Source organism: Dicentrarchus labrax, unplaced genomic scaffold, assembly GCF_905237075.1.
Source record: "Dicentrarchus labrax unplaced genomic scaffold, dlabrax2021, whole genome shotgun sequence".
Taxonomy (NCBI): Eukaryota; Metazoa; Chordata; class Actinopteri; family Moronidae; genus Dicentrarchus; species Dicentrarchus labrax.
The window spans coordinates 14772786-14799278 of NW_026136721.1; the positions used below are offsets into that span (position 1 = coordinate 14772786).

Consider the following 26493-nt stretch of genomic DNA (forward strand, 5'->3'; position numbering starts at 1 on the left):
AATTATAAATGCAGGTAATTTTAAAAAAGTCCAACAATAATATTCTCATGCTCGGTCTAATCATGATTTTAAGTGAGTGTTCCTGCTCCATGTACTTCTTGTCATAAAAACCCATAAAATCCCAAGTTAGATATGTACTTAAGTGCTTTAAAAAAAAAAAAAAAGTAATGCATAGTTACAATATCCTCCCCCATTCACCATGATAATATACCGTGTTCTGGCAAATGCAACATCAACTGTCCAGCTGACGCCTTTCTCTGGTGTGACTTCAAAAATGCATTGTCAAGTCCAGTTTATTTATAGATCACTGACGTGTGCTTTACAAAGAGACACTGAAATGATAAAATAAATATACAGAGATAAATTGGAGGGTAGAAGTAAATAAATAAAAGCATAGAATATTTTGATAAAATAATTGGACAAACAACAAAATAGAATATAAACAAATAAAAACCAGAGTGCGATTGGTTATCTATAATACAGCACGTCCTTCCAAACCATCCTGTATTTCAGGACTTGAGCTGTATTACATCTTCAACCACTGTGTATCGTTCCAGTCTGTTTTTAGTGGAGGATGCGGTGAAGGTAGCGTTCAGAGTGTCTGGCACACTCCTGTCTCGCCACATCCAACCTCCATGAGGAGGGTTTGAAGGGATTTTGGTTCTCTAAGATGTTTTCCTCAGTCGCTGGCAGCAATTCTCCCGGACTGGGCGGTGTGTCGGCCTGCTCATCCTCAGCAGTGCAGCCAGATGATGAGTCCTGAATCCTGGAAGAGAAGTAACTCTGGATTAGCTGAACTATTACAGGCCTGCTGTGCATATTTCAATTTGAGCACCTTAAACTACCTAACGATACTTTCCCACATAAAAATGCTGTTGTGGAATGTGAAGTGGTTGTGTAAATTACAAACCTTTGACCTAATAAACATCAAATATGCACAGTACTAATTGTTATTAGTGAGGTTACTAATGAGGCTATTTGTGTTGACATTAGCACAAAGTCGCAAATGTTTCTTTTCAACCTTAATTCCCCTAATGTGGGTATGGCTGTGGGAGAGCCAGATTTGTGCCAGTCGAAGTCGATTGTACAAGATTAGCTGCCAGAGCTCTGTCTAGTGTATGCAGCACACTGGTCATTGAGGGAGAAAGGAGGAGAAAGAGCTATTTGTGACACCAAAAGTAGTGGAGGCAACCTCAAGATGGCTGTGGCTCAAGAGCAGCATGAGAGCCATGAGGAGGAAGTAGCTAGTTTGCCAGCCGGACACATATTGAGGTCTGATTAACCTCTGGTTGCCTGGAAGTGTCGGTATGATGTTCAAAGACCTGAAACACCCAATGATGCCAAGATTACTGATGAAGATTATACAATATGACTGAAAAACCTCCACAGGCTGGATTATTTTGCCAAATGTTTAAGTTTCAGTGTTCAAGAATGAATCACACTATATGTCCTAAAGAAACGGAAGATGTATTTGCACAGTCTCTGATTATTATCTGTGCACAATGCAGCCATGATCTCAGCATTATATCAATATAACTTCTTATTTACCTTCACACACATTTGCTGCCACCTTTGACCTTTGCCATTATTTTGCTCCAAATGAAATACACTTTTTAAAATAGAATTATGTTTTTATTTTAATTGTATATGAATATTTTTGACATCATGTCGCAGGCCAGAGGGAGGAGGGGGATGGAGGGCAAGTTAGACAAAACCTTACTATATAACAGAGCACAAACATCATGCTGCAGTAGTAAAGTTGGTGGCACTATGAGTCTACAACCATTCCAGCAGCTGTGAGGCTGTTTATATGGGCACAATGGTGCTTTGAGCTAAATGCTAATCATCAATGTGCTAACATGCTCACATTTATGTTAAAGTGCTGATGTTGAGCAGGTATAATGTTAGCCATGTTCACCATCTTAGAGTGTCTGCATGTTAACCATTTTACTATTCTGCTGCACTTCATTCACTCCTGCAACAAATCTAATTTTGTCTCAGTGAGGAATGTCGAAAGCAAAGCATGACAGTTTGTGTGTGTGTGTGTGTGTGTGTGTGAGAGAGAGAGAGAGACGGTGTGTCTGTGTAGTGGTATGCAGAGAGAGGAGGACACAGTCTTGTGAGGTCATGCTTAGTTTGTTAGGCACATGACAATTTATACATTGCATTTTAAGACAGAGAGAGAGTCTAGACTAAAGTATCTTGAATATTTACACGGTCAGATCATTGTTTATACCATCGATAGAAGACAGTACACAGATTATTGCTAAGTAGGGAGAGAACAGAGAACTATTTTTCCTTTTATAGCTGCAGTAGGTAACTTTTGTAAAAAAAAAAAAAACACTTTAGTCATATTTGCTGGAAACGTCCTGACAGTAGCACATGAGACAGATTATCTGTGAAACAAATCAGCTTCCTCTGGATCAACCTAGTGCTCCTAATGGTTTTTGCATGAATCGACCGTGTTGAGTCTCATTACCAAATATCAAAATACCGAAGCCGGGAATGAAACTCAGCAATCAATTATCTTCAAGACGCAAACCAAAGTGTCTTTCTCTCTTTCTTGGCTCTGACTGCTTGTTTTCTTTCAGGCCTGGTGGATTCTTGCACATGCCATTAGGAGCACTAGGAGGAGCCAGAGGAACCCTGATTATCTGTCTCATGTACTACAGTCAGGATATAATGAAAGTTTCAGCAAATATGACCATTTTTATAAAAAGTTACCTACTGCAGCTTTAACTCCTCAGCTACATATCACTTTTTACATCCTTTCTTTCCTTTTCTGCTGGCTGCCTGTCACTTACCTGAGATATCCTGACGCTTTGAGCCACTTGTGATCTCTGTGTCCCTCAACTCTGATGCCTGCTTTATTCCTTGCTCTGACTCGGAGCCCCACCAAGGCCTGGGCCAGCCCTGCCTCGTCCTCTCTCTCCTCCCCTTCCTCCTCCTTCGCCTCCTCTGCTCCCTCCACATCTGCATCCATCCCTCGCCAGACCAGCTTCGCCCGATGTTCCGCATCTCTGTCCCCTGCTGTTCGGAACAGCCTGTGCAGCTGGTGAAGGTTGACCCCTGAAAAGATGTTGGAGCATCCTGGCTTCCTGCTGCGTCGATTGGAAAATGTCCACTGCACAGGCAGACCATCCTCAGAGGAGGTGGACACTGGTGCCTCTGCCATGTAGAGAGGGTGGAGGGCACTATCAAGGGGGAAGGTAAGATAAGCTGAGAAGGGGGAGAAAGGAAAGAGACCAAGTTGATCAAATTAAAAAGAGCTAAAAAAAAAAGCTCAATGCTCCAGCCAGTAGATACATTTCCATGCCAAAAAACCTAATTACTTCAGCCACCCCTTCCTGTGTGATAGTCTTATCTTATCTTATCTTATAGGTCTTAAGTGTTTAGGGAGAGGTAACAAACATGCACATGAACACACTGGTGTATTGCAGTAGAGGATCATTTTCATTATCAATTAAACTGTCTGCTATTTTCTTGATTAATTGTTTGAGCCTTAAAATATGAGCAAATAGTGAAAAACGTCACCATTTTCCAAATCTCAAGTTGACATAATCAAAGTGCTTGCAGAGTTAGGGTCCGACCAGTAGCCACAAACTCAAAGAAATTCAATCTAATATCATTGTAGACAAAGACAACCAGGACATATTCACATTTGAGAAGCTGAAATCAGCAGATTTTTCTTTAAACAGATTGCAGATGATTTTCTGTCCATTGACTAATGACTGACATATCCAAACCTGATGATGTTAATTTTTTTAATTCAGTTTAAGTGTCCCAGCCTTCTGTATGAATAAATTCTACCACACGTATCCTTCTGACAGGATGGTTTGAGCGGTTAACTCAGCTATTTCATGACAAACTCACATTTTGGAGATTCAAGTTTTTAACTAGACAATATATAAGGACAAGGGAACCAGACAGTTGCTCTGTGATTTAATCTAAATTTGCCGTACAGTAGTCTACCTATTCCTACAAGTGACAGACTAGCAATGGAATAAATAACAGTTAAACTGTTAGGATAATTAAACTTGTGCTTAGTATGTTTTTGTTGGTATTTTTCAGTTTTTCTGTCATACTGAAATAGCAAATAGCACCTTGCTCTCTTGTAACTGTCCATTAACATCTCCATTAACTAAATCAGCTCCCTAAAAAGTATCCTGGCTGATATTGTTCACAGCTGTCTTGCAAGAAATAGGCTATAGACTAAGTTTAGATTACAGTACAGGTAAAAACCTTCAAGTAATTTGAAACACTGGTATAGTGTGTAGTATAGTGAGAGTGCTTACCTTCCCCTCTGCAGTTTGAATGAGACAAACTCATCTGCACCACCAGCAAACAGGCAACCAGATTATCTAACCAGCCTCCAGTCTACAACCTTCACACCAGCTAATGCTGAGCCGACCCACTTACGACCTGGCGCGTCAGTAGCGTGAGGCCTCAGGGGAACTTCAAGGAATAATCAAAGAGTAATCCATGAATGACGTCAGTGCTGAGGTGCTTACCTGAAAACAAAGAGCCCCAAAAAACAGTTCCACATAACAAACTAGCAGAGGCCAAGACAGACAGGACACATTATAGGCTCCTGCTATTTAAAACAGTCTGGTTCCTTTAATGGGCTCCTCAGACACACACACACACACACACACACACACACACACACACACACACACACACATAGAGAAAGTAAACAGTTTCCTTAGCCTATAGTGTTTCATATTTAAGTATGTTAATCTGCAAACCAGTTGGTGCAAAGTAAGTAACTACTAACTGTGTTAAAAATGAAGCATTTCCTTTAAATTGTAGTGGAGTAGGACTATAAAGTTAAAATAAAATAAATGGAAACTCTCAACAAGTTACTACACTGCATCAGGTGTTATTTAACAACATACTGTTTGTCTGACATTGTATTCATTAGGGGTTAACTTTATTATACCAAATGCAGATTGGTTTGCAATATGGCCAAACACTGCAAACCAATCTCTCTCTTCAACTCTATTTAAAGTCCAGTGTGTAACATTTAGGATCTATCGGCAGAAATGGAATATAATATTTACAGGTAGCTTTATTTCCATTAGTGTACCATTAGTGCTCTTCTACAGGGTGTGCTATTTAACCATCCGGCTCAGTGTTAGTCAAACTGACCTTTGCTGCTGATACCCAGTGCCTGTTGCCTGCATTGCATCACATCTTATACTGACAGCTTTTTGTATATTTCTGTTTAACTAGCCTAGCTTCATGAAGAAAAATATATATTCAATTTGTATAACAAGTAGCCACCACGTGGCACAATTTTGAATATCAGTGTTTCACATTTCAGATATTCAGACTGCAGCCTGAATGTAGTTTCTTAACATATTAAATACTGCAAATTACTGTGTGAAATGTGAGTTAAATATAGAATTATAGAGGCAGAATCTATATATTCTATCTAGGTAAATATAGAGAGAGAATATATTCGTGTTCATTTGTATTATTATAACTTAAATAGGTGTGAAAAGAGTAAATCTTTATAAAATCTATTTGACACTCTCTTGAAAACAGTCCATGACATTGTGGATATGAACTATATGAACGATGCACCATAACAACACAATGTTATGCTTCTGGAGATGTTATTTGTTTGACCTATGTGATGCGACTTCGTCAGTCAGTAATTTAAAATTCATAAAACAACACAATACTTTACAAAAGCACTGAAACAATCAACAGTTTTAATAATCAGTAAATGAAATACTCCGGTCAGCCAGCATTTGACATATTATTCGACATGTTCTTGACTAAAGTAATGTATGACATCATTAACAAGAAACTATTTTCAAATAACTGCTAATGAGAAGAACTGACACACAGAACTTCAGACATGCACGCTGACCTTAGAAAATTCTCATTTGTTTTTTTCCTACAGCTCCTGAAGGCAGCCTAATTAAAATCAGACCAATTAGCAGGTGCTGGAAAGCTGCTTTAAAGCGCGCGCGGAACCTACCTCCCCCCAACCTCTACAGCGGTGGTTTCTCTAGTCTCGAGCCTTTTTTCTTTCCAAGCCAAACATGTGTGTGCTGTTTGTCGGACTGCTGAGGGCCCCACGGGCTCTTGCTCTCAGGACGGGTGCAATGATTGAACAGCGAGCAGGTTATATCAATGGCAAACCACCTAAAGATAACATTGGTCCAGTGGTAAGTTCACAAACGTAAAAAAGTTTACTGACATTTTGCCCGGTAGCTGGAAAATGTCTTGACTTTAAAATGTTCGTTGATTTAATTTCATGAGAGTGACATGTTATATGCCCTACAGCAATCTGCCTTCGTCCTGGCTGTGATGACTCTGGCCGTCCTCGGACCTTCTGGTTGGATTCTTTCCCAGTTGGAGCATTATAAAAGCCGTGAATGATGGACGAGGCCCTGAAGCACCGTTGACACTTCTTTAAAGACCGTATGCCTGCTGTCACATCGGCCATTTGAACCTTTGCTAACATAATAAACTTGAGTTTGTTCTCTCATACTTTGTCAGTCTCTATTTCTTTAATAACTACTGCAGTTCCCTTTTACACCACCAGGTGTCAGAAGCTGTCGGCGGAAGTGAAACCTCTGCATTTGCCATATAAACAGGCTGTAGCGGTACAAGGCATCCATAGCTGTGGAATCCTGTTGTCTGTAGCGAGTTTGTTGTTTTTTTTTTTTTTTTTTTTTTTTAAACCGAATCATTGCACATATTTAAGTGCCTTTGAATGCAACATGAAGCCGCAACTGATAGGGACCAAAAAGCGTCCCCTTGCGTTAAAAGCAGCCGGAGCCGAGGCTGCGCAGTCCCTGCAAGAGGAGCTTGTTGCAGCAATACATGGAGCATTTGAAGTGGCTGTGGAGATCGCAGTTCACGAGGTGACCAAGCTGTTAGGTCAGACAACAGGAGTCGTCTATGAGGAGATGCGAAGGGAGAACGAGTCCCTGAAACAAAGACTGCAGAGAGCTGAAGCTATGCTGGACTCTGCGCGCAGGGAGGACAGAGAAGGAAGCTCTCCTCTTCCTTCAGAGCAGCCCCCCGATGGCTCCAACCACACAGACCGGCCGCACCACCTTAAATACACTCAAATAAGCCCGAGTCCAGAAATGGGCAATGTGCACGGTTGCACGGGGGTCAGAGGTGACACTCCCCCTGCAGGTCAGCGCCGTGCAGAGCAGCCTCATACACAGGAAGAGCAGACATCGGGCGATGATGTGATGACACAGCATGTCAGTGATGCTGCTTCAGACCCAGAGGAAAGTAGTGGATTTGCTGTTGCTTGTGATGCCTTGGCTATAGGTATGTAGCAGTTCTTGTTTTCTGTTGCATCACTTTCCTACCATGTAAAGTAGAATGTAATGAAATAATGTAATGTTGGGGCATAAGGTTATGTTAAATCTTGGGCTCTTTCATTCTTTGCAGCCAACATGTTATTGCATTTTTGCTACAGTCATTTTGATTGGTCTGTGATAATTAGGATGGGCAGAGCAAAGACTCCAAACATCACTGATCCCAGAACTTGAAAGGTAAGCCATGTGGTACGTTGATGTTTGGGGTTCACTGTGCAGAATGATGTACATGCAGAGTTTGGTGCTAGAAGGATGTTTTTACATGAATCTGCTGAAAGTTCACTGAAAATCCGATTTTGAGGGATCTAGGATGATTCTGGCATTACAAGTAGTTTGTAAGTCCATCCTGGTCTTACAGATATAAATAGAAGAGAAAATCCTTACCTTCTACCTATCTTTGCCCTGCCCATCCTAGTTATCTCAGACCAATCAAAAATGATTACTTCGTACGAATTAGATGACAGTTGTAGCAAGAATACAATAACATGTTTGGTGATTGGCTGCTAATGTTTAAACAGCCCAAGGTGTAAGACTTTATATCCTGTTTTACCTGAATGTGTCATCCCCTGCTCATCAAATCCTAGAAATATAGCAGAGATTCATATTTCAGGTGACATTCTCTGTAATCTACCAATGAGTGTTAAAGTATAGTGACACACTTGCTAGTTGCTATTTCGTGTGTTACGAAGATGGCTGAAATGCAAACACGGGTTCGCTTTATTAATTTATTTCCAGTATATAGAAGGTCATATAATGGATGCTTGTGCAGGTCACCAGTCAACATTGAAATCCATAACAAAAATTCACTACACACTAAAAACCCTGCAAATGTGAATTTTATGTTGACTTCTCATGTTCACTTAAAAGGCACCCACTGAAAATGTGCTGAAGTATTTGTTATTTGTAAAGGTGTAAACTAGACCATTTAAAGAATATACATATTTTCCTATGTTCCAGTTTCAGTGAAAAATATAGAAAAATGGAAATGTTTAGTGTTGCCTTGCTGCCTGCACGTACCCTGTGATCTTCTGTTACAGAAGTCAGTGAAGAGATGTCTCGTGTGTGTGTGGTGATGGTAGAAAACATTAACCAGCCTTGTCAAGACCTGGCAGCTCAAGACCGCGACTCACCACTGCTTCCCTGTGGGGATGACAAGTCCACTTTGGAGCAGTTTACCGTGAAGCAGGAGAAGCCGGAAGAGGACAGAAATGGTTCAGCCTGCTGTTTAGATTCAATTAAAGTGGAGGATTTTAGCCCTGAGTGTATGTCAGCAGCCCAGTCCAAAATGCTGGAGGAGTGGAAACCAGAATTGCTGGATATTTTGAGCCAAGACTCAAACAGTCCTCTGTCCTCCACCAGGTTGGCACATGGTAAGAAGGGAAACAATGGGTGAATGAAACAAAATGCCTATTTTATACCATCAACCTCAGCAACCTTAACCAGACTGGGGTTAATAATAATAATAATAATAATAATAATAATAATAATAATGCCTTCATCTACATTTGAAATATGAAATAAAAGATAGTATGCTATTGTTGAATTGTATCAAATGTCCATCCAAACCAATTCAGACCATATGTAATCAGCCAGTTTGCTTAACGTGTGACAGTCAAAGTCCTCTATCGTGTGTTCAGGTGCTGGTGCCAGAGTTCTGCATGCAGGCTTCATATTAGGCTGCAGTGTATTCTCATCAACAATCTGAGCCAGTCAGTAGCAAAACAAAAAGTTTTTTAATGGACCCATTTTGACGGTGTGCAATTGCCACAAGGCTTCCATTGTAGACTTACATTATAGTCACTCAATACTAGATTAAAAATTTGTTGTTCCCCATTAGTTACTTTGACACAATAACATGGGAAAATAAGGTCCAGGTTGGAAAACACCAAAGTTACCCTTAAAGATGAAATTTCAAATTTTCCCTCACATCCACACATGATTTTGACCTGACTTATTTTCTACAGCTCATCCTCCAAACCTGACCACCGACCTCCCTCCACCCACAGATCATCCATCTATCTCCTCAGAGTTCCCAAACATCTTCCAGCTGGAAGAACCAGCTCCCATCTCAGAAGCCCCTCCACAGGTTTATGGAGTCCATGTACGGCCCAGCCGCAACCTCGGCAACAACCTCCTCTACACCTGCAAGTCCTGCGGTCAGACATTCCAGCTGCCCAGCCTGCTGCGGCGGCACTACGGACAGTGCCAGCAGAAGCTTCAGCAGTGTTGTCAGCAGCCCGTAGAGGGAAGCAGGAGGACCAGACTGCAGCTGTTCCCGCCGGGATGCAGCCCCTTCCGCTGCACGGTCTGCAACCGAGAGTTCAACCGCATGGAGAACCTCAAGACTCACCTTCGCATCCACACGGGAGAGAGGCCGTACACCTGCTCGGTCTGCTCCAAGTGTTTCCGTCACTCTGGGGCATTAACCAGGCACTTTCGTATCCATACCGGAGAGAAACCTTACATCTGCGGACTGTGTGGGAAGTCTTTCCGAAATTGTGGGGGGCTTAAATTCCACCAGCGGTCCCACAGCAAGCAGCTACAGTAGACTCCAACATCCAAACTTGAATTTATGAATTTCTACAGTGTGGCTTTACAGACAAATTGTCTGGACAAACGTGATATATCCCTTATGTAACAAACATGATATATCCATTACTGTATGTGCACCTGATAGACAGCCTGTGAGGACCTCAAGAGCTGTGCTAGAAAAAGTTTGTCTTTTAGATTACAGTTACAGACATAGCAAGGTCTCTCCTGTCTGTACTGTTTCACCTCTTTGTACCAGGTCTTCCCTTTGAAATCGCAGGTATTGTTTTTAAGAGCTGTCACCCAGAAAGCAGCATCTCAACAAGTTATAGGAACAGTCAAGTGTATTGAATTGAGGTCAAACCATAAATTATACTGAGACAATCTGTTTTATTTCAGTGTTGATGTTCTCTAAATCAGTGTCTACAATAGACCAAGTAGAAAGACAAAGTATAGATACTGTGGCTGTGTGATCAGTACGTCAACCATTTTGCTATGTACTGTGTATGATGGCTCAGTAGTGCTTTCACTATATGAAACGTGTGGAAATTGTCAGTGTATCTCCAAGTGCCAGTTAAATGATGGTTATTAAAGAAAATCTGTTTGTTGGGCTCACCTGGCAGAGCTGGCGCCCCGTGTACCGAGGCTGAGTCCTTGCTGCAGCGGCCAAGGGTTTGAGTCTGACCTGTAGCCCTTTGCTGCGTGTCATCCCCTCTCTCCCTTTTCTGAGTATCTTCAGCTGTCCTATCTTATAAAAGCCCCAAAACATATTTTAAAAAAAAAAAAGAAGAAGAAGAAAGAAAATCAGTTTGTGGTTCTTATTTATGATAATCTTGTTTTTGTAACTATTTGTTTGTGTGCATAATATAATTAAATATGCATCTTATTCATAGTTTAATTGATGTTTATTTTAATGTGTGACTTAGTCAGGAGTGGAAAGTAACAACGCACTCAGGTAGAGTCAGTGATACCAGAAGATGCATCCAGGTCCAGATCAACAACAGCTTCTCCAGAGTCCCAGTCCACCTGAGCTCAGAGCCAAGATCAGAGATCAGAGGAGGAAAGATGACTTGGAGGCCTTCAGATTGCCAGTAGGGGGCGACAAAGATCATCCATTACTACACAAGCCAGTCACTAACAGAGGTTCCTGAAATCTGCTACTTTTACCCATCCACACAATAACCACTTAAATATACTGTAAAGACTTTGGCGAGCAGAATAATAATATATAAGATGGATTTATTTCACACACACACACACACAGTGTGAATTCAGACACATCACATCTTCTCGTGTTAAAAGACCCCGTTGCTGCTGCATGATGGAATTGTTATAAAAACTTGCTGCAGCTGCTGAACAGTCTCATTAAGGCTTAATTAACTAATTCCAGTGTCCCAAGAGACAGTCTCGTCCCATTGCACCCTACCTGTTTGTCGACTCAGTAGTTTGATGGGACACGTTAATAAGGACAGAGAGGCTGTGTGTATGTGTGTGTGTCTCTTTAAATGGCTAAATGTCCCACTGTGTACTGTGTTTAAGGCTTGTGAACTTCACAGTACAATACAGGTCATCAAAGATTCTGCAATTGAGTGGCTGTTGTTTGTGTTTACCTATGGCAACTCTTCTCTGCCTCAATCAATAATACTTCTTTATTCCCTGTTTTGTTATCATCAACCCTCTCTCTTTGTTACTCCGTTCCTAGTGTGAAAACAAAGCTCCAAATTCCTGCAGAGAGAGCAGAGCAGTCAGCAAATGTCCACCAGCTGCTGCAGAACACAGCTTTTGTCCACAGAATGACTTCAGCAGCACTTTCACTGATGAGTTTTACTTTAATATCTCAGTGTAATGTTTTGACTGTCAAACGCTCTGCTTTGTAGGCTTGACTGAGCCCTTACCTGTGATCAGCTTTCATACATACATTTCTTCCATTTGTTATTTTCACTCAGTAAATGGTCCTTCTCAGCAAGTAGTCGACTCTCACTTGTAAACTGTATATCAAAACTGTCAGCGACAAAATCAGCGAGAATGAATTATTGCTGTGTGGGAATGTGTGTCTCTCTCTGTTGAAGTGTTATGATATTACATTACATTAATTCAATTCAATTTTATTTGTATAGCGCCAATTCATAACAGAAGTTATCTCAGGACACTTTTCAAATAGAGCAGGTCTAGTCCGAACTCTTTAAAACATTATTTACAGAGACCCAACAGTACCACCATGAGCAAGCACTTGGCGACAAGGGCAAGGAAAAACTGCCTGTTAAAAGGCAGAAACCTAGGACAGATCCTTCGGCTCTAGGTGGGTGGTCGTCTGTGACCAGTTGGGGTGAGAGAGAGAGAGAGAGAGAGAGAGAGATGTATTTTGATGCTTTGCTTTGGCAATATTGTTTTAAAAAAAAACTTTCATGCCAATAAAGCCCATTTTGAATTTGAATTTGAATTTGAATTTGAGAAAAAAAAAAAGAGATGTTTTTGATGTTTGATTTGGCAATATTGTTTTAAAAAAACTTTCTCAATAAGCCTTTTGAATTTGAATTTGAATTTGAGAGAGAGAGAGAGAGAGACAGACAGTTGCATTACAAGGTTATTACCACAGTCCCCCTCCACACAAATATGTGTATTTCTTAGTGTTCCTTCAGTTGGATGTTTGACCTTCACTGTGCACAAAGATGTATGTACAGACACTAGGAAGCTGTTTTCACATCCATCTGCCGAAGAGGAAAAGTTTCTCTGTGCTCACCTTAAATCTGAGTTCAAGGCTTGTACAGATTCTGGGACATCACAGCGTGGTCCAATATAGCAACTTGATGCAACTTGACGTGATAAAAACTTGCATATACTGAAGCAGGAGACATTTTATGCCTATAGTTAAACTTTTAAAATAAAAAATGTTAGCATATTTATAGATTCTGAATTTTTCAGTTCAACTCACGAGGTTCAACTCTGGAGCCGAACATCTGTGATCGATTGTATCGGACATCGGCTCCCTCTCTGTTATCAACTATCCGTCCTGGATTAGAAGAGGAACCGGACGTTCTCAGAACAACACGGAGCTAACAAAGCTAGCGGGGACGAGCATCCGTCCACAAACTAAACAGCTGCTTTAGCCTTTGGTTTGCTCCGCAGACGGCTCGACAGTTGTATAAAGCGCCTCGTTCTGACAGCGTACTGCTCCTGCTGGAGGCCGGGCCGCTGTCATGTTGACCGGGCCGGGTGATGTTGGAGGCTCTCCCTTCCTCCGGGCTGATGATGTCGGTGGGACTCGCTAGTTACACATAAGCTCCGCCGCTGCTGCTGCTGCTTCACAAGTTGTCTGTTTGTTGGACACTCAGCTCGGGGTAAATTATCTCCTTCATACCCTGTGGGTAGTGTTAGCTGTGCTATATATAGTATATGTATTGTGTATGTATGTATTGTGTCCTTCTGTTAGCAAGCTAAGTTAACTTTCCTGTTTGACAGCATCGCATGGCCACAGCACTTAGCGCTGGTTTAAGGAGGTGCTGCTTCATTTCACTGTGACACTGTTACAGGTTAGAATGACTTGTGTTCAGAATAAAGTAGTTACAGTTAAAGGAGCTAGCTCTTTTGAAAACAATATTAGGTTCCTGAAAAGCTCATCTTGGCCCTAATATTCATTTCCTTGCTAATTTAGTGGTGCTTTCAGAAATAAACAGAGTGGTAAAGATGACTTTCAATGGAGTAGAAGTTCAAATCCACTTAAACCCTCCACAGTCCTCACTGTATAACATAAGCGACTCAAAACGGTGCTGCAGGCTTTCCTATAAATCTTGCAAAAATAGTTCACAATTAAATATGTTCCAGGTAGGAAGCATGATTATGATGAATATACTTGTAAAATGCATGACAATGTACAATGCCGAGAGTAGTTTTTATTGGATATTAGCGTCTGCTGAAAATGAGAGTAACTAAGGTTGCAGACAGTAAGTGCCCTCTCTGGTTTTAAGTACCTCTGTTGGGTGTGGTCCACATCCTGATCAGCACAGTGCTGGTTTGTGTTTCCACTTCATTTCAATTTGACACACACAGACTCATGCTTGCATGAACTGTTGGCGTTTTGCAGCACATAAGGAAAATACAATGTGCGTCAACAGAATCATAAACAACACTGATTCAGTCAAAGATTTCAGTGTGATAATAGACTATGTGATTGAGAGGTCTGGGACCAGGCTACAGGCTCCCCACTGCTCTCCACCTGCTGTACAGACAGTTTCACTCTTTTTCACCCTCTGAATCCTGCCTGCTTTCTTTTCCTCCCTCTGTGCAGGAATGACGATTCACGGCGTGTCCCAGGACTCCTCACAGGGTGCAGGAGAAGGGAGCGGGCTGTTACACTCTAAAGAGACCCCCGGGTCCCCAGATGCCTCTGAGTTGGGGAGCCCGCGCTGCACACCAAACTTTGACCTCTTCAACATGGTTGTGTCCTATAAGAGAATGGCTCTGTTTCTAGAACCAGTTACAGATGCAGTGGAGCTTACCCGCTTCCTGCTCGGGTGTGTATGTGTGTTTGTCTGTGGCCTGTTTGAGTATCATGTCATATAATTGCTTTGATCCTTGAGTAGTAATGGCAGAAAGCCATATTTATATTTGAGTACTGATATTCAATCTCCTTTTTTTTCATCCCCCAGATGGAGGATGCCCGTGTGCTCTCTGCTCGTCTGTGTATTGCTCAATGTGTTTTTCTGCACTGTTAATGAAGGTAAGATCAGGCAGCATGAGGCATTCATATTGATCCAGCTTTTGTTTGGTGTTTTAAAAGACACATGAATAATTTATTAACTTGCTGTTGTGTCTGCTTCTCTGGTATCAGTGGGTTGGTTCACAGTGGGTGTGGTGGCTATGTGTGTGCCTGCTGCCCTGGGTTACCTGCAGGACAGGTGTGTGGGCAGAGCCTCAGAAGATGAGCTCCAGAGGATGCGCTACTATGCTGTGCACCGCAGAGACCTGCAAACAGTGCATCTCACCAAACAGGAGGCCATGCTGGAAGTCAAAGACCTGTAAGACCGACACTGCAGGGGATGGGGGTTATATGCTGCAACAAATGATGTTTATTATTGATTCATTTACTTGATCAATTGTTTTTGAAGTCATGTGTCAACAAATAGTAAAAAACAATTTCCTGAAGCCAGAGTTGATGTCCTTAAGTGTATTGTTTTGTCAATCCAAAACCAAAAAGAAATTTGCTGCCACACAAGACAAAAATGAAAAAAGGAACAGCAAATCATCACATTTGAGAAACTGGAGCTTGGTTATGTTTGGTACTTTGGCTTGAACAATTAATCAATTATAGAAATAGTTTCCAATCTATTTTCTTTATCTATTCCATTACTTGACCATTTATTTCAGCTCTAATGTAATGTATGTTTGTGTAGCATGGGGATGAGTAGTGACTACTCAACTATAGGTGATACTGTCCTTGTGTGTGTGTGTGTGTGTGTGTGTGTGTGTGTGTGTGTGTGTGTGTACTTGCATTGTGGTTCTGCATTTAAACCAGATCTGAATCTAAATCTGTTCAAAAAAATATGTTAAATTAACACCACTTCCACATCACTTCCACATCACAGTTATTTTTGGAAAAATGTTTGGTTACAGCTTCACAATTAGATAAAACAGATGCAAAACACATAAAATAATGTGTATCCTCAAGGCTGTTTAAAGAAAAAAAACAAAAAAGAAACTTCATCAAAACATTGCGCGACAGCTCAGCTGTGTAGTCACACAGAACACATTTAAATTAGCTTGTTTTCTCTGTTTTATTCCATTATAAATTAAAGCATTTTTAAATAAACATTTGATTAAAAATAAATAGGGACAAATTAAAGTGAAAAAAATATCAGTTGGACTTTTTGGAACAGATTTACAAACTGGCTTGTACCCACATGTCATATGTATATGAGACATTTGTACACGTATTTATCCATGTGTGGGTCGAAGTATATATTTTACTTACAGTGTTTGTGTTTGTGTTTTTTTGTTTTCACCAGGCTGAAGCACCTGGATGACATGTTGTCGTCTGCCTGTGTGTCGGCAGAAGCTATTTACAAGGTCCTGTACTGGGATAATCACACCAAGTCATCAAGGTCTGCATCTACACACACACACTCACACACACTCACACACACTCACACACACTCACACAAGGACAGTATCACCTATAGTTGAGTAGTCACTACTTAACAGCAGAGTCATTGATCATTACTACTGTTCTACTAATGGACTAGTTCACAAATTGGTTATTCTTTGTCTATGCTGATTGTTGTTATTGACCACATGTACACAGACTTACTAACCACTAACTAATACTGGTAAGAAATGTAAACAGCATTTCGTGATTACCTTTAACCAAATAAGGTCATATTTGGTATAAGCATAATTAAATAGAGATGAGGAGCATTCTAGTTTTAAATTCACATTGTAACTTAATGTAACTTCATTGGGCTGTACTCTGAAGTATGTTATTCGCAACAGTAGTGGAATATTTCTGTCAGAAAACCCATGTAAACCCCTTCATTTAAATAAAATTTTATCCAAGCCTAGGTCAGTGGTTACAGCATTAACTGCATTTAATGGCGACTTACTCATCACAAGAATGTACTGTCCGATGTATCACTTATATGGTGGTTTGTGTGAGTGTGACCTGACATTTGTAATCCCTCCCTCCAGGTTCTATGGAGGGATGTTAATATTGGCGTGCCTGATCTACGTTGCTCCTGTGAGCTGGGTGCTCGCTGGGCTCAACAGCACCATCTTCCTGTGGAACAGAGATTTCTGCAGAGGTTGGTTCATCTGTCAGGAAGATGCAAAGGGTAAACATGAACTCTGAAATTTAAGAAAATAAAGCTGACGTAAAGTGTTGTTTCTCCTATGGTTCCAGTTTTGTTGGACCTCAAGAAGCTTTCCCACATGGGCCAAGCCCGATCCTCAGACGGGGTGTGTGAAGAGCAGGAGCAGGGCAACTTGTTGGACAGGACCCCCACACCAACTAGTCTGGAGGTGAGAGGAGGGAGCACGGCGGAGAGGGTTTGAATGCCGAAAGATTTAGAGGTTATGATTTACATTAAAACCAACCATGGCTGTAAGCTTCTTATCCAGTTTATCCCATGCTTTCAATGCATTTATCCAGCACGAGTAACGTAAATCCATGCACAGGTTTTCTCCATCTATCCACGGCGCCACTTTTTTCAGCTGTGATTTTATTCAGCAAAGGCATTGACAGGGGTTCCGATTAATATGACTGTATCTGCTTGGAGGCCTGTGAACTGCAAAATCAAAAAAATAATCATAATAAATAAACATCCTACTGTTTGTTGCAACAGCTCAGATAGATACATTATAGCAAGGCTGCTCTCCAAGGTGCTGATCCTGACGGCCAGGGCTACAGGAGCTGTCTGGAATATAATATAAAAAACAGTATTTATATATTATTTTTTGTGTGTGTGTGTTTGAGGACATTACTCCTGGCAGCGTGGAGGAAGCTGAGGAGGCGGAGCCTGATGATGAATTCAAGGATGCCATTGAGGTAAATACTACTCCCAAATCTGTTATCTTTCTGTTTTAAGTACATTGACAGTTGACAATGCCCCAGGTGGACGACAATCAAGAGATACCTTAAGGATGATTACAAGAGTTTGAATTCTAGTATAAATGAGAGGTTTTAGTTGTTGTGTGTAGATTAGAGACGGGTACAAAAATCCACGGGGCTAAATTATTAAACACTGTAACATCGATGAGCTCCGACGTTACCAGTCCTACTGGTCAGTGCTGGTAAAATTAGGACATTCGTCCATGATGCATTTTCACTATTCCCAATCAAGGCGAGAGATCACTCTCTCAGAGTCCGTAGTATGCTCCGGCAGGGTGAGCTCTCTCTCTCTCTCTGTTTGTCTCTCACATGTGCAGATACACACACACACACACACACACACACACACACACACACACACACACACACACACACACACACACACACACACACACACACACACAGAGACCCTGGTTGTGAGATGCTCATAAGCGTGGTTACACTTACTAGAGTGGATGCGGATTGTGGAGAGTGCTCGGTGCAACATGTCTTTTTCCTGTAATGGCGGAAACACAAGTAATCTCTCCAAACATCTGGCAGAAGTACATCACACACAGGCGGAGAAGTACACAGTGTTTGACTGTCTCGCTCATCACTCATCTCTCGTTGGCCCATCCACCTTATGTATGTTATGTATATTAGCAACCTAGAGCCCAATGGAGTTAACTTATACAAACATGAGTAAGTGATTAAGAGTGACCATTATACATGCATATAATGCGTTTAAATTTTTTCTCTTAAAAGATAACAAAAAGAACTGATACTAGTACCATTCAAGTACCAGATCATTAAGTTGTACAGTTAAAATCTTAATGATACCTATCCATAGTGTAGGCTGATGGCCAGAACAGCTCTCTGCTTTACATATTTGAATCCCAATTGTTGGAGCTTGCCATCATTGTGTGAAAAATCCTCCTCTCATGATTTATGTCCTGTTACTTGCTGTGTTTTTCCGCTGTCCTCTGATCTCAGGAGCATTCAATGTCCCTGCAGGTGAGTGACAATCCCCCCTTGTTTACAAGAGGCTAGTGCACTGCCACCCAGTTAACTCGCACTACAGAACTACTACTTGACACATGAACAACATGTGTTGAAAGCTTGGTGACCTTATGGTGTAGTTCTTGCTTTGCTCTTTGAAGCATGGTTTTGGGTATGTTCCTGTGTGATCACAGAGTATCAGTGTCTGTGGGTAACATTGTTCTCGTGTGTTGCTCTGCTTTCTGATTAGGAAACACCTCTGGTCATAGTGGTAAGTTGATTTCCCAGTGCCTCCCATCCATCTATCCATCCGTTCATGTAGTTGTTCCCTTGACACGAGTTATGTGATAGTGATAGTGATAAGCCCATCATTCATTCCCAGTCTGCATGACTGACATTGTTCATGAGACATATTGCATTAGTGAAATCAGCTTTTCCTTCCTAAACCATTTCAGAAAGATGGATGCAGTGTTTGTGTGTTTTATTGAAAGCATTTTATAAACTAGCACTATGTGTAGAGGCGTATTCCTTATTTACGTGTGTGATATGTGATACATAAGAGTTTCTTCATAACTGTATATATATATATATATTAGAGTTATCCTGTTCCCCAAAAGCCCTGTTTGTTGAGGGTGGGTAAGATGGTCTTCTTTGGCAATAAAAATCCTTTTTGCTTCTTCTTTGTCCTCTTACTCCCTTAGTTCTCTTGTTGTAATTGTGCCTTCCAGTGGATTGGGTTGTGCTATGACCGCCTAGCCTTTGGTTTCCAGGAAGTGGCGAATAGGTCTTTTAACAAGTTGAATTTGCAGAACATGTAGGTATATAGAGAGATATAAATGGAGTTAGGTATAGCGGTTCAAGCAACAATTATTATATTATTATATCTTAACAGAGTTAGCATTACAAGGATATAATGATACAAATAGTTTTCTCTCAGCTCTTTGGGGGTTTGGTGTCGTTGTGGTTGGCAGATAGATAAAGTACGGCTATATAAGCATGCATACTGTACATGTATTTTACTGGTAAATACATGCATTTTCCACCTTGATCTGTCTCCCTAGTAGTCCTAGTAGTTGCCATCATCCTGCTTGATTCATTTGCCAAACATCTATTAGTCAAACTGCCTGAAATAATCAAAGTGAATTTTATCCAGTTAAACCCTGCTGCTGAGCTTGGCTCAGTTTCTTGGCCAGGCTTTCATAGTCCAAAAAAACAACTCCATTTACTGCAGCTTACACAGCATGAAACTGCCTTTTTCTTTGTCCATCCCCCTCTTCCCTCTCCCTCAGGACGATGATGACGGACCTCTTGTAGTGCCCGAGTATGACACCATCTCTGAAAATGGACTGTTGAGCCGCAATGAACCAATACGCAGCAAGGTGTCCAAACTGACAGAGAAACTGCGTAAACGTTATCCAACAACCAGCACAGGTCAGTCTGCTCTGACTCATCCGCTGGTTTATTTCTTATTATTATACCTCAGTGATAAAAGAAGAATCTTTCTGAGGTCAGTCTGTAACTCTGACCAGATGTTTTTCATAATACTGTTTATCTCGCTGTCTCATTCTCCAAAGGCAACTGTTCTAGCTGCAATGCCGTCTTCTCGGTGTTGAAGAAAAGGGTGAGACTTTAAACTTGTGATAAGAATTGGTGATATATTTAGGCCTCACGTCATCATCATGTTTAATTTAGTCTTTTATTGGCACAAGCTTCAACATGGTGTCTCTTCATATTACAGAGGAACTGCAGTAACTGTGGCAACAGCTTCTGTTCCCGATGCTGTTCCTTCAAGGTGCTGAGGTCTTGCATGGGGGCAACAGGTGAGACATTTTATTGGATTGATAAATGTTCATGACAGTTCATGTTTCAGTTCTTTGACTTATAATCTTATTCTGTTATTGTTTCTTCTTCAGCTCCAGAGGCCCAGAGGGAGACTGTGTTTGTCTGTGCTGCCTGTAATTCCTCTCTCATCAAGTTACAATGAGATGGCATGTTGCTCTTGTGTCCCAGTGGCCGGCTGGAGGTCATTCTCCGTTCGCCCCCGAGCCCTACTCCAAGTTACTGAAACCCTAACAAATGCCTTGGTTTTCAAGTTAAGGCACCTATATCTGTCAAGATGCCTCCCTTGGTGAACTCCCCGGATCCCTCTTTAACTCCTCGTGTTGCTTATGGGACTTCTACTGTACTATGTTAAATATTTCCTGTTTCGACGCTCAATGAAGAACTGGACCTTATGAATCAATGAGACTTTCTACAGAGCACAATGGCTCCAAATTAAAGGACCTTTTTCCTTTGCTGAGCAGAGGGAGGCACAAAGCATGCAGGGTGGAGGCCAGGATTGGGCTGGTAGTGTCCGGTGATGTCAATGGTATTGCTTTTACATGCTCGCCATGAAGCTGATTCCACTTGAATGTTGATATCTTCAGCCCTGTGTAGCAGTTTAAGTGTACTGTAATGCTGAGAGGACTTTTCTGTATCAACGAGACTAAGACTGCATGTTTACAGTTTGGTGATTAATGCGATGGTGTGAGCAGAGGCTGGCAGTGTCAATTTGCTGTGTTCAGATAAAATTATGGACGTACGAGCAAAAGAAGCTCTACATTTGGCTTTAATTGCCACGGTGTGCACATGCTGGCCAACCAAAAACCACCTGCAGCTGGTCAACAATGTCATGTGATCAAGTCTTTGGGGATAAGGCTTTTGGTTTACTTCTTGTTTTAGTAGTTTTGTGTGCCTGCTAACACTGAAACCCACATGCTCCTCTTGTTGGTAAGAACATGTATAGGGGTATTTTGAGCAAACTTTGATGTGTTTGCAGTTCTGCCTCAGAAATAGTAGAAAAGTCACTAATTACAGGTTTGCTTCCTTAAATGCTGTTCTCACCAGCTAGAGGAGCTCATAGGACATAAGGGGAACAGACACTGAAAACTCTATAACAGTAAACTGATAATGCATGGCCTGCAATGAATCCCATCATATTTTTAACGAGTTGCCAGTGATGATTTTCTGGAGGGCAGTGAACAAGGCTTTGTGAACATTTGGACAAGTTTGTTTAGCGGACCAGCTTGATGTATTTATAATGATCAGATTGCTTCATTTTGGTCGTTATTTGTCCTGTGTTGACAGTGTCAGATTAGGTTTTTTTTGGAATACAGCATCAGCCCATGTGTTTAAAAAAAACAACAGCTCGAGGTCCCTGGAGCATGTGCTTTTCCTCTAACTGGATCAAAGTCGACCCAACTGGATTAACGTTGTTTGAATGGACTGAGCAACCAGCTGAAGTTGTCATCAGAGCCTCACACTCTTGAAAGCGGGACTTAAAAGAATTAATGTGGAGGCATTATAACCCAAAATGTGGATCTTGGTGGTAAAGTTGTTTTAATCATGATTGAGACACAGATGATTGTAATTGTTTGCTTTGCTTTTATTGTAATCATATATAAACTGTTAACTATAAATTGTTCTACTATATCTAATATATTTAATTTAAAACTCCAAAATGTGCAAGTTGTTATTTGACCTAATGATTCATTCTGTACATACCGCCCCTTATTTTATGGATGAGATATACCATTATTGAAATAAACTCTAATGATTTGATTAACTTCCAGTCACAAGTGGTAAAAATGATCCTTTTTACTAGACTGGGCTTTTTTGGTCCAAAAATTACTAAAATATATGTATAAAATGTGGGCCTTTTTGCCTTTATGTTTATGATGGGACAGCTCAAGAAAAGGGGGAGAGAGAAGAGAGAATAGCGATGACGTGCAGCAAAGGGCCTCAGGTTGGATTCAGCCAGCTGTACCAGGAGAGCTACCAGGGGCCCCAGACTTTAAATAGTAGGGTAAACACAGGTGTTACCAATATTAATCATAATGAATTAAAGAGTCACGGTGATGCTACTGTGCCTGTTGGCTCACTGAAGTCTCTGCTACACTAAATGGAACAGAGCCTTAATTAGTATCACTGCAAACGCCTGTGTTTACCCTACTATTTCATGCCAAAATGGCTGCTGTGAAAAAGGCCTGTTGTCAGTGTTATTAGTAACATGTGCTGTCCCACACTATGACAAGCTTACATTTTTGATAGGCAGCGTCACGTGAGGCAGTTAACATCTGACATGACCTGAACACTGTACTTGTGTTAGCCCCTCCCCTCCCCTCCTCTCTCCTCCTCCCCTCCCTTCCCCCTCCCCTCCTCTCCTCCAATCCGTCCCCGTGTCCCACTAAAGCGATTTCAGCGCATGCAGGGACTCGTCCCCTACGGCTACGGATGGCAACATGGCGACAGAGGTAAGACTGACACATTATCTGTGTGATTTCGCCGCCCAGGTCTCCGTTATCAGCGCAGATATGATCACTGGAGTAGAAGCAGGTGCGGGGGCAGTTAACGTGGTCAGCGGGGGCATCGGGGCTGCTGCACACGGTTCAACTGTGCCACACGTGAATCATCGCTGACGGCTGTGTTATCATGCCAGTTTCGTCCAAAGGGTTGGTTCGGTTTTTTTTTGGTCTTCTGGCATTTTTTTTACCCGTAAAGTGCGCTGTGCTTCATGGGAACAGAAATGGGGCAGAAACGGCGGATCACCGCGCGGTCCTTCACGCGATGTTAAGCTGTTTTGGTGAAAGCAGATCTGTTTTTGTCTGTTGAGAAGCCCCGTTAATCCGGTGACAGTGGACAGTGACCACACACACACACACACACACACACACACACACACACACACACACACACACACACACACACACACACACACACACAGAGGAACAGCGTTCAGTACCATGGACAGAAGCCACGCCGCCCTGACCTCTCTCGGCTCCATCTGTGCTTTCATGAATGCTTAAAAGAAAAAAGAAAAAATTGTGATGAATGAAAATGGATGTTTACCCAACCTCAGTCAATATTTCCAGCATAGATGACAAGAGTTTGCATGCTCTTTCATCAGCCTGCCTCATCTTATTCCACCTGATCGATCTGTTGTGAGCTGTAGTGAAATGTTGTCCTGTCTCCTGCAAGCTTTACTCCCCTGTAAGACCAGAGAGGATGGAAGTGTGTGTGTGTGTGTGTGTGTGTGTGTGTGTGTGAGGGAGGGTGGGATAGTATGTCCAACACTGGGCTCTGCTCCAACAGACACCAGGGCAGAAATGAGCGGAGACACTGAGCCTCAGAGAGATTGATCACATCTTGTCTGCTTCTCCTCTATCATCCTGTACATCCGATTCAGACACTGTTTGTTCACATTACGAGTGAACGGGTGCATAGAGAGATGGAGCTCTCTCTGGGGACTCATTATGAATACATAACTGCACCAAACCTCATTATATTTGTCTGTGTGTGTGTGTTTGTGTGTATTTTATCATCCTCAGTTCCACAATCTGCAGGAGTTGAGGCACAGCGCATCTCTGGCTAACAAAGTCTTCATCCAGAGAGACTACAGTGAAGGGACCACCTGCAAGTTTCAGACCAAGTTCCCCTCTGAGCTGGAGAGCAGGGTGAGGAGACAGCCACATGTGCATTTGAATGTATATTTGTAGCCATTGTCATAGCACATGGTATAACATGATGTCATTGTGGTGTGTGTGAGAAGATAATAATCAAACAGAAACTACTGTAACACTTAAATGTATGTTGTTGTTTTTTTGTTAATGGCACCGGCGTGTTGTGAGAGACATGAATTGACATTGAGATGCTAATGGAGGCCTTTCTCTTACAAATTGCCTCCACGCTGGAAAGGATATCTAATATTTGTATCCATTACAGCAATATTACAAATATTTCTTTACCTTTTTAACACCTGTTACCCCCTGACCCAACCAACTCCTAAATCTAAATACAGGAATAATACACACATGAATAATAAATAGTATAAATACAAAAACAAGTCTGCCAGCAGACCATTTACCTGCCTTACCACTGTACAGAGAACTGATTTTAAGAGTTGTGTTGATGACACACCGAACAATGCCTATATTCGTTTTATTTATTACCTCATTAGCAGAACTGTTACTTGTAACGCTCTGGTGGTCTAATGGTAAAGACACATACTTTATAGCTGAGACGTTACTGGTTAGATTTCAGCCAGGAACCTTTTGTTGCATTTCAAATCCTCCATTTTCTCTCCCTGTGTTTGCTGTCTGTATCTCTACTATTACTGTTAAAACCCAAAAATGATCTTAACCAGTTCTTACCCTGCGTGTGTCTCCAGATTGAGCGGACACTGTTTGAGGACACTGTGAAGACGCTGAATAACTACTACGCTGAGGCAGAAAAGATCGGAGGCCAGTCCTACCTGGAGGGGTGTCTGGCGTGTGCTACAGCATATCTTATCTTCCTCTGCGTGGAGACGCGCTATGAGAAGGTCAGACTGGGGATCTCTGTGCATTTTAATGATCTGGGACAATGATTAACATATCTGGGATTCCTCACCAGCTCTCATTTTTCTTTTGTCTGTGTGTTAGGTGTTGAAGAAGATAGCTAAGTACATTCAGGAGCAGAATGAGAAGATTTATGCTCCCAGGGGGCTGCTCATCACAGATCCCATAGAAAGGGGAATGCGTGTCGTATCCTTTCTCAGTGTTTTTAGTATGTGTCTTTAATTGTTTTAAATTAAATTAATTAAACACACTCCACAGCAAATTCTTGGTCCCTAACTACTCTTCCACCAGATAGAGATTTCCATCTATGAAGACCGGGGCTCCAGCGGCTCCAGCTCGGGGAGCAGCTCTGTGTCCGGCAGCACTGCTCGATGACCGGGTAATTCCTAAAAACCGCATCCCCCTGATCACTCACAACCCTGGAGAAGAACTTCGGACAATGACACTACTTCTGTTCTTATTAAACCATACATGCTCACACAAAGGATCCACTAGCTTTTAACAAAGAGAGGCATGTTGCTCCTAACGTGCTAACACATGCTAAAGTTGTTCATGATTTTTTATTTTTTTTGCTGCCAACGCTTAAAACACACACTTTAGTTGTTTATTACAAAGCAATTTGCATGCGCTGACAGTCGTGTTACTGTAGGATGCAATGTCTTCAGTGAAAAGATTTTGTTAGTAATACTTTGTGTGATTGTACTGTTACCTTCCTTCCTGTCCTCTTTGAAGCTACCACAGCTAAGTGTACTATGTATAATCTGGTGGGTGAGAGAAAAGAGGGAGGAAGGAAGTGTATAGAACAGGAGTGAAGACCACAAATCTCACCAAACCTCATACCTCAGCCACCACAGTTGCACCAATGTGGACCAGGTCAGCCACAGCCGCGCCCTGACCGCACCGGACCAACCAGGAAACTGGACTGAACTCATCACCATCAACCCTGCACACCAGACACTGGCTTTTAACATTTTGGTAAATGTAAAGTAGGATGTACAAGTATAGGGCATCATGAAGTTTCACCTCCCCAGCCCACATTCATGCTGTCTGGTAGCAAATGAATGTCATTCAGCCCATCCGTGTATATAATGTAGCAGATCTTCCATTTTTCTCACGTGAAGCCTATATTTTATTTGTCAGACACAAAAACACATGCACAAATCTAAGTACTAACCTCTTGGTTTCAATGAGTGAGACCAACTCTTCCTAAATTTGGATTATGCAAAGACGAGCTGTGCATTAAATGCAGGAGTAAGTAAACAATGGATGGGTCAAAAAGTCTTCCTGAATCTTACCTGTAGTGTTTTAAAATATACCAACCCTTCCTTGATTTCTGAACAAACTTCCAAAGAATGACGACTGCCAGAAACTGGCTCACAAATGTGAATGTGTCTCATATTTTGGTGACATTTTGTGCAAGAACAAACTTTCGTACTGCTTATTGTTTGATACACATGGCAATGAGTATATATGACTGGTGTCAAATAAATACTGTTTCATCACAGCTGCACAGAACTCCTCTTCTTTGTTACTCAACTGTAAATTTACAAAATTGACCTTTACAATTTTGACTTGTCACAGCCCATGTGTTTATAATATCATTAATGGATGTACAGTCAACAGTTGGACAGAAACACAACTCAAAATAAATGATCAT

At 41.6% G+C, this 26493-nt stretch overlaps 4 protein-coding genes across 8 annotated transcripts; 3 read left to right on the forward strand and 1 right to left on the reverse strand.

Annotated features, from left to right (window-relative positions):
* Positions 1-275: 275 nt before the first annotated feature.
* Positions 276-6625, reverse strand: avpi1 (arginine vasopressin induced 1). Its single transcript, XM_051385088.1, has 4 exons — positions 5993-6625; positions 4296-4511; positions 2805-3219; positions 276-766 (listed from the first exon to the last, which is right to left on the reverse strand). Exons 2-4 carry the CDS (start codon positions 4327-4329, stop codon positions 565-567), a joined length of 651 nt encoding a protein of 216 aa, XP_051241048.1. The 5' UTR covers positions 4330-4511; positions 5993-6625; the 3' UTR covers positions 276-564.
* Positions 6610-11469, forward strand: si:ch211-284e13.5 (uncharacterized protein LOC793850 homolog). 2 transcript variants are annotated; one of them, XM_051385076.1, is made up of 3 exons: positions 6610-7305; positions 8393-8725; positions 9320-11469. In XM_051385076.1, exons 1-3 carry the CDS (start codon positions 6741-6743, stop codon positions 9901-9903), a joined length of 1482 nt encoding a protein of 493 aa, XP_051241036.1. In that variant the 5' UTR covers positions 6610-6740; the 3' UTR covers positions 9904-11469. The 2 variants fall into 2 exon arrangements, with proteins under 2 accessions (XP_051241036.1, XP_051241037.1); XM_051385077.1 differs by having other exon boundaries at positions 9362-11469.
* A 1419-nt stretch (positions 11470-12888) lies between these two features.
* On the forward strand, positions 12889-22079 carry zfyve27 (zinc finger, FYVE domain containing 27). Of its 4 annotated transcripts, XM_051385081.1 has the most exons (14): positions 12889-13222; positions 14170-14395; positions 14531-14601; positions 14713-14899; positions 15887-15982; positions 16566-16678; positions 16777-16895; positions 17350-17421; positions 18457-18477; positions 18713-18733; positions 19752-19893; positions 20037-20083; positions 20201-20282; positions 20376-22079. In XM_051385081.1, exons 2-14 carry the CDS (start codon positions 14172-14174, stop codon positions 20444-20446), a joined length of 1266 nt encoding a protein of 421 aa, XP_051241041.1. In that variant the 5' UTR covers positions 12889-13222; positions 14170-14171; the 3' UTR covers positions 20447-22079. The 4 variants fall into 4 exon arrangements, with proteins under 4 accessions (XP_051241041.1, XP_051241042.1, XP_051241044.1 ...); XM_051385082.1 differs by lacking the exon at positions 18713-18733; XM_051385084.1 differs by lacking the exon at positions 18457-18477.
* A 571-nt stretch (positions 22080-22650) lies between these two features.
* On the forward strand, positions 22651-26340 carry golga7ba (golgin A7 family, member Ba). Its single transcript, XM_051384007.1, has 5 exons — positions 22651-22754; positions 23829-23954; positions 24668-24820; positions 24921-25022; positions 25128-26340. The coding sequence occupies exons 1-5, from the start codon at positions 22743-22745 to the stop codon at positions 25209-25211; spliced, it is 477 nt and encodes a 158-aa protein (XP_051239967.1). The 5' UTR covers positions 22651-22742; the 3' UTR covers positions 25212-26340.
* Positions 26341-26493: the final 153 nt, after the last annotated feature.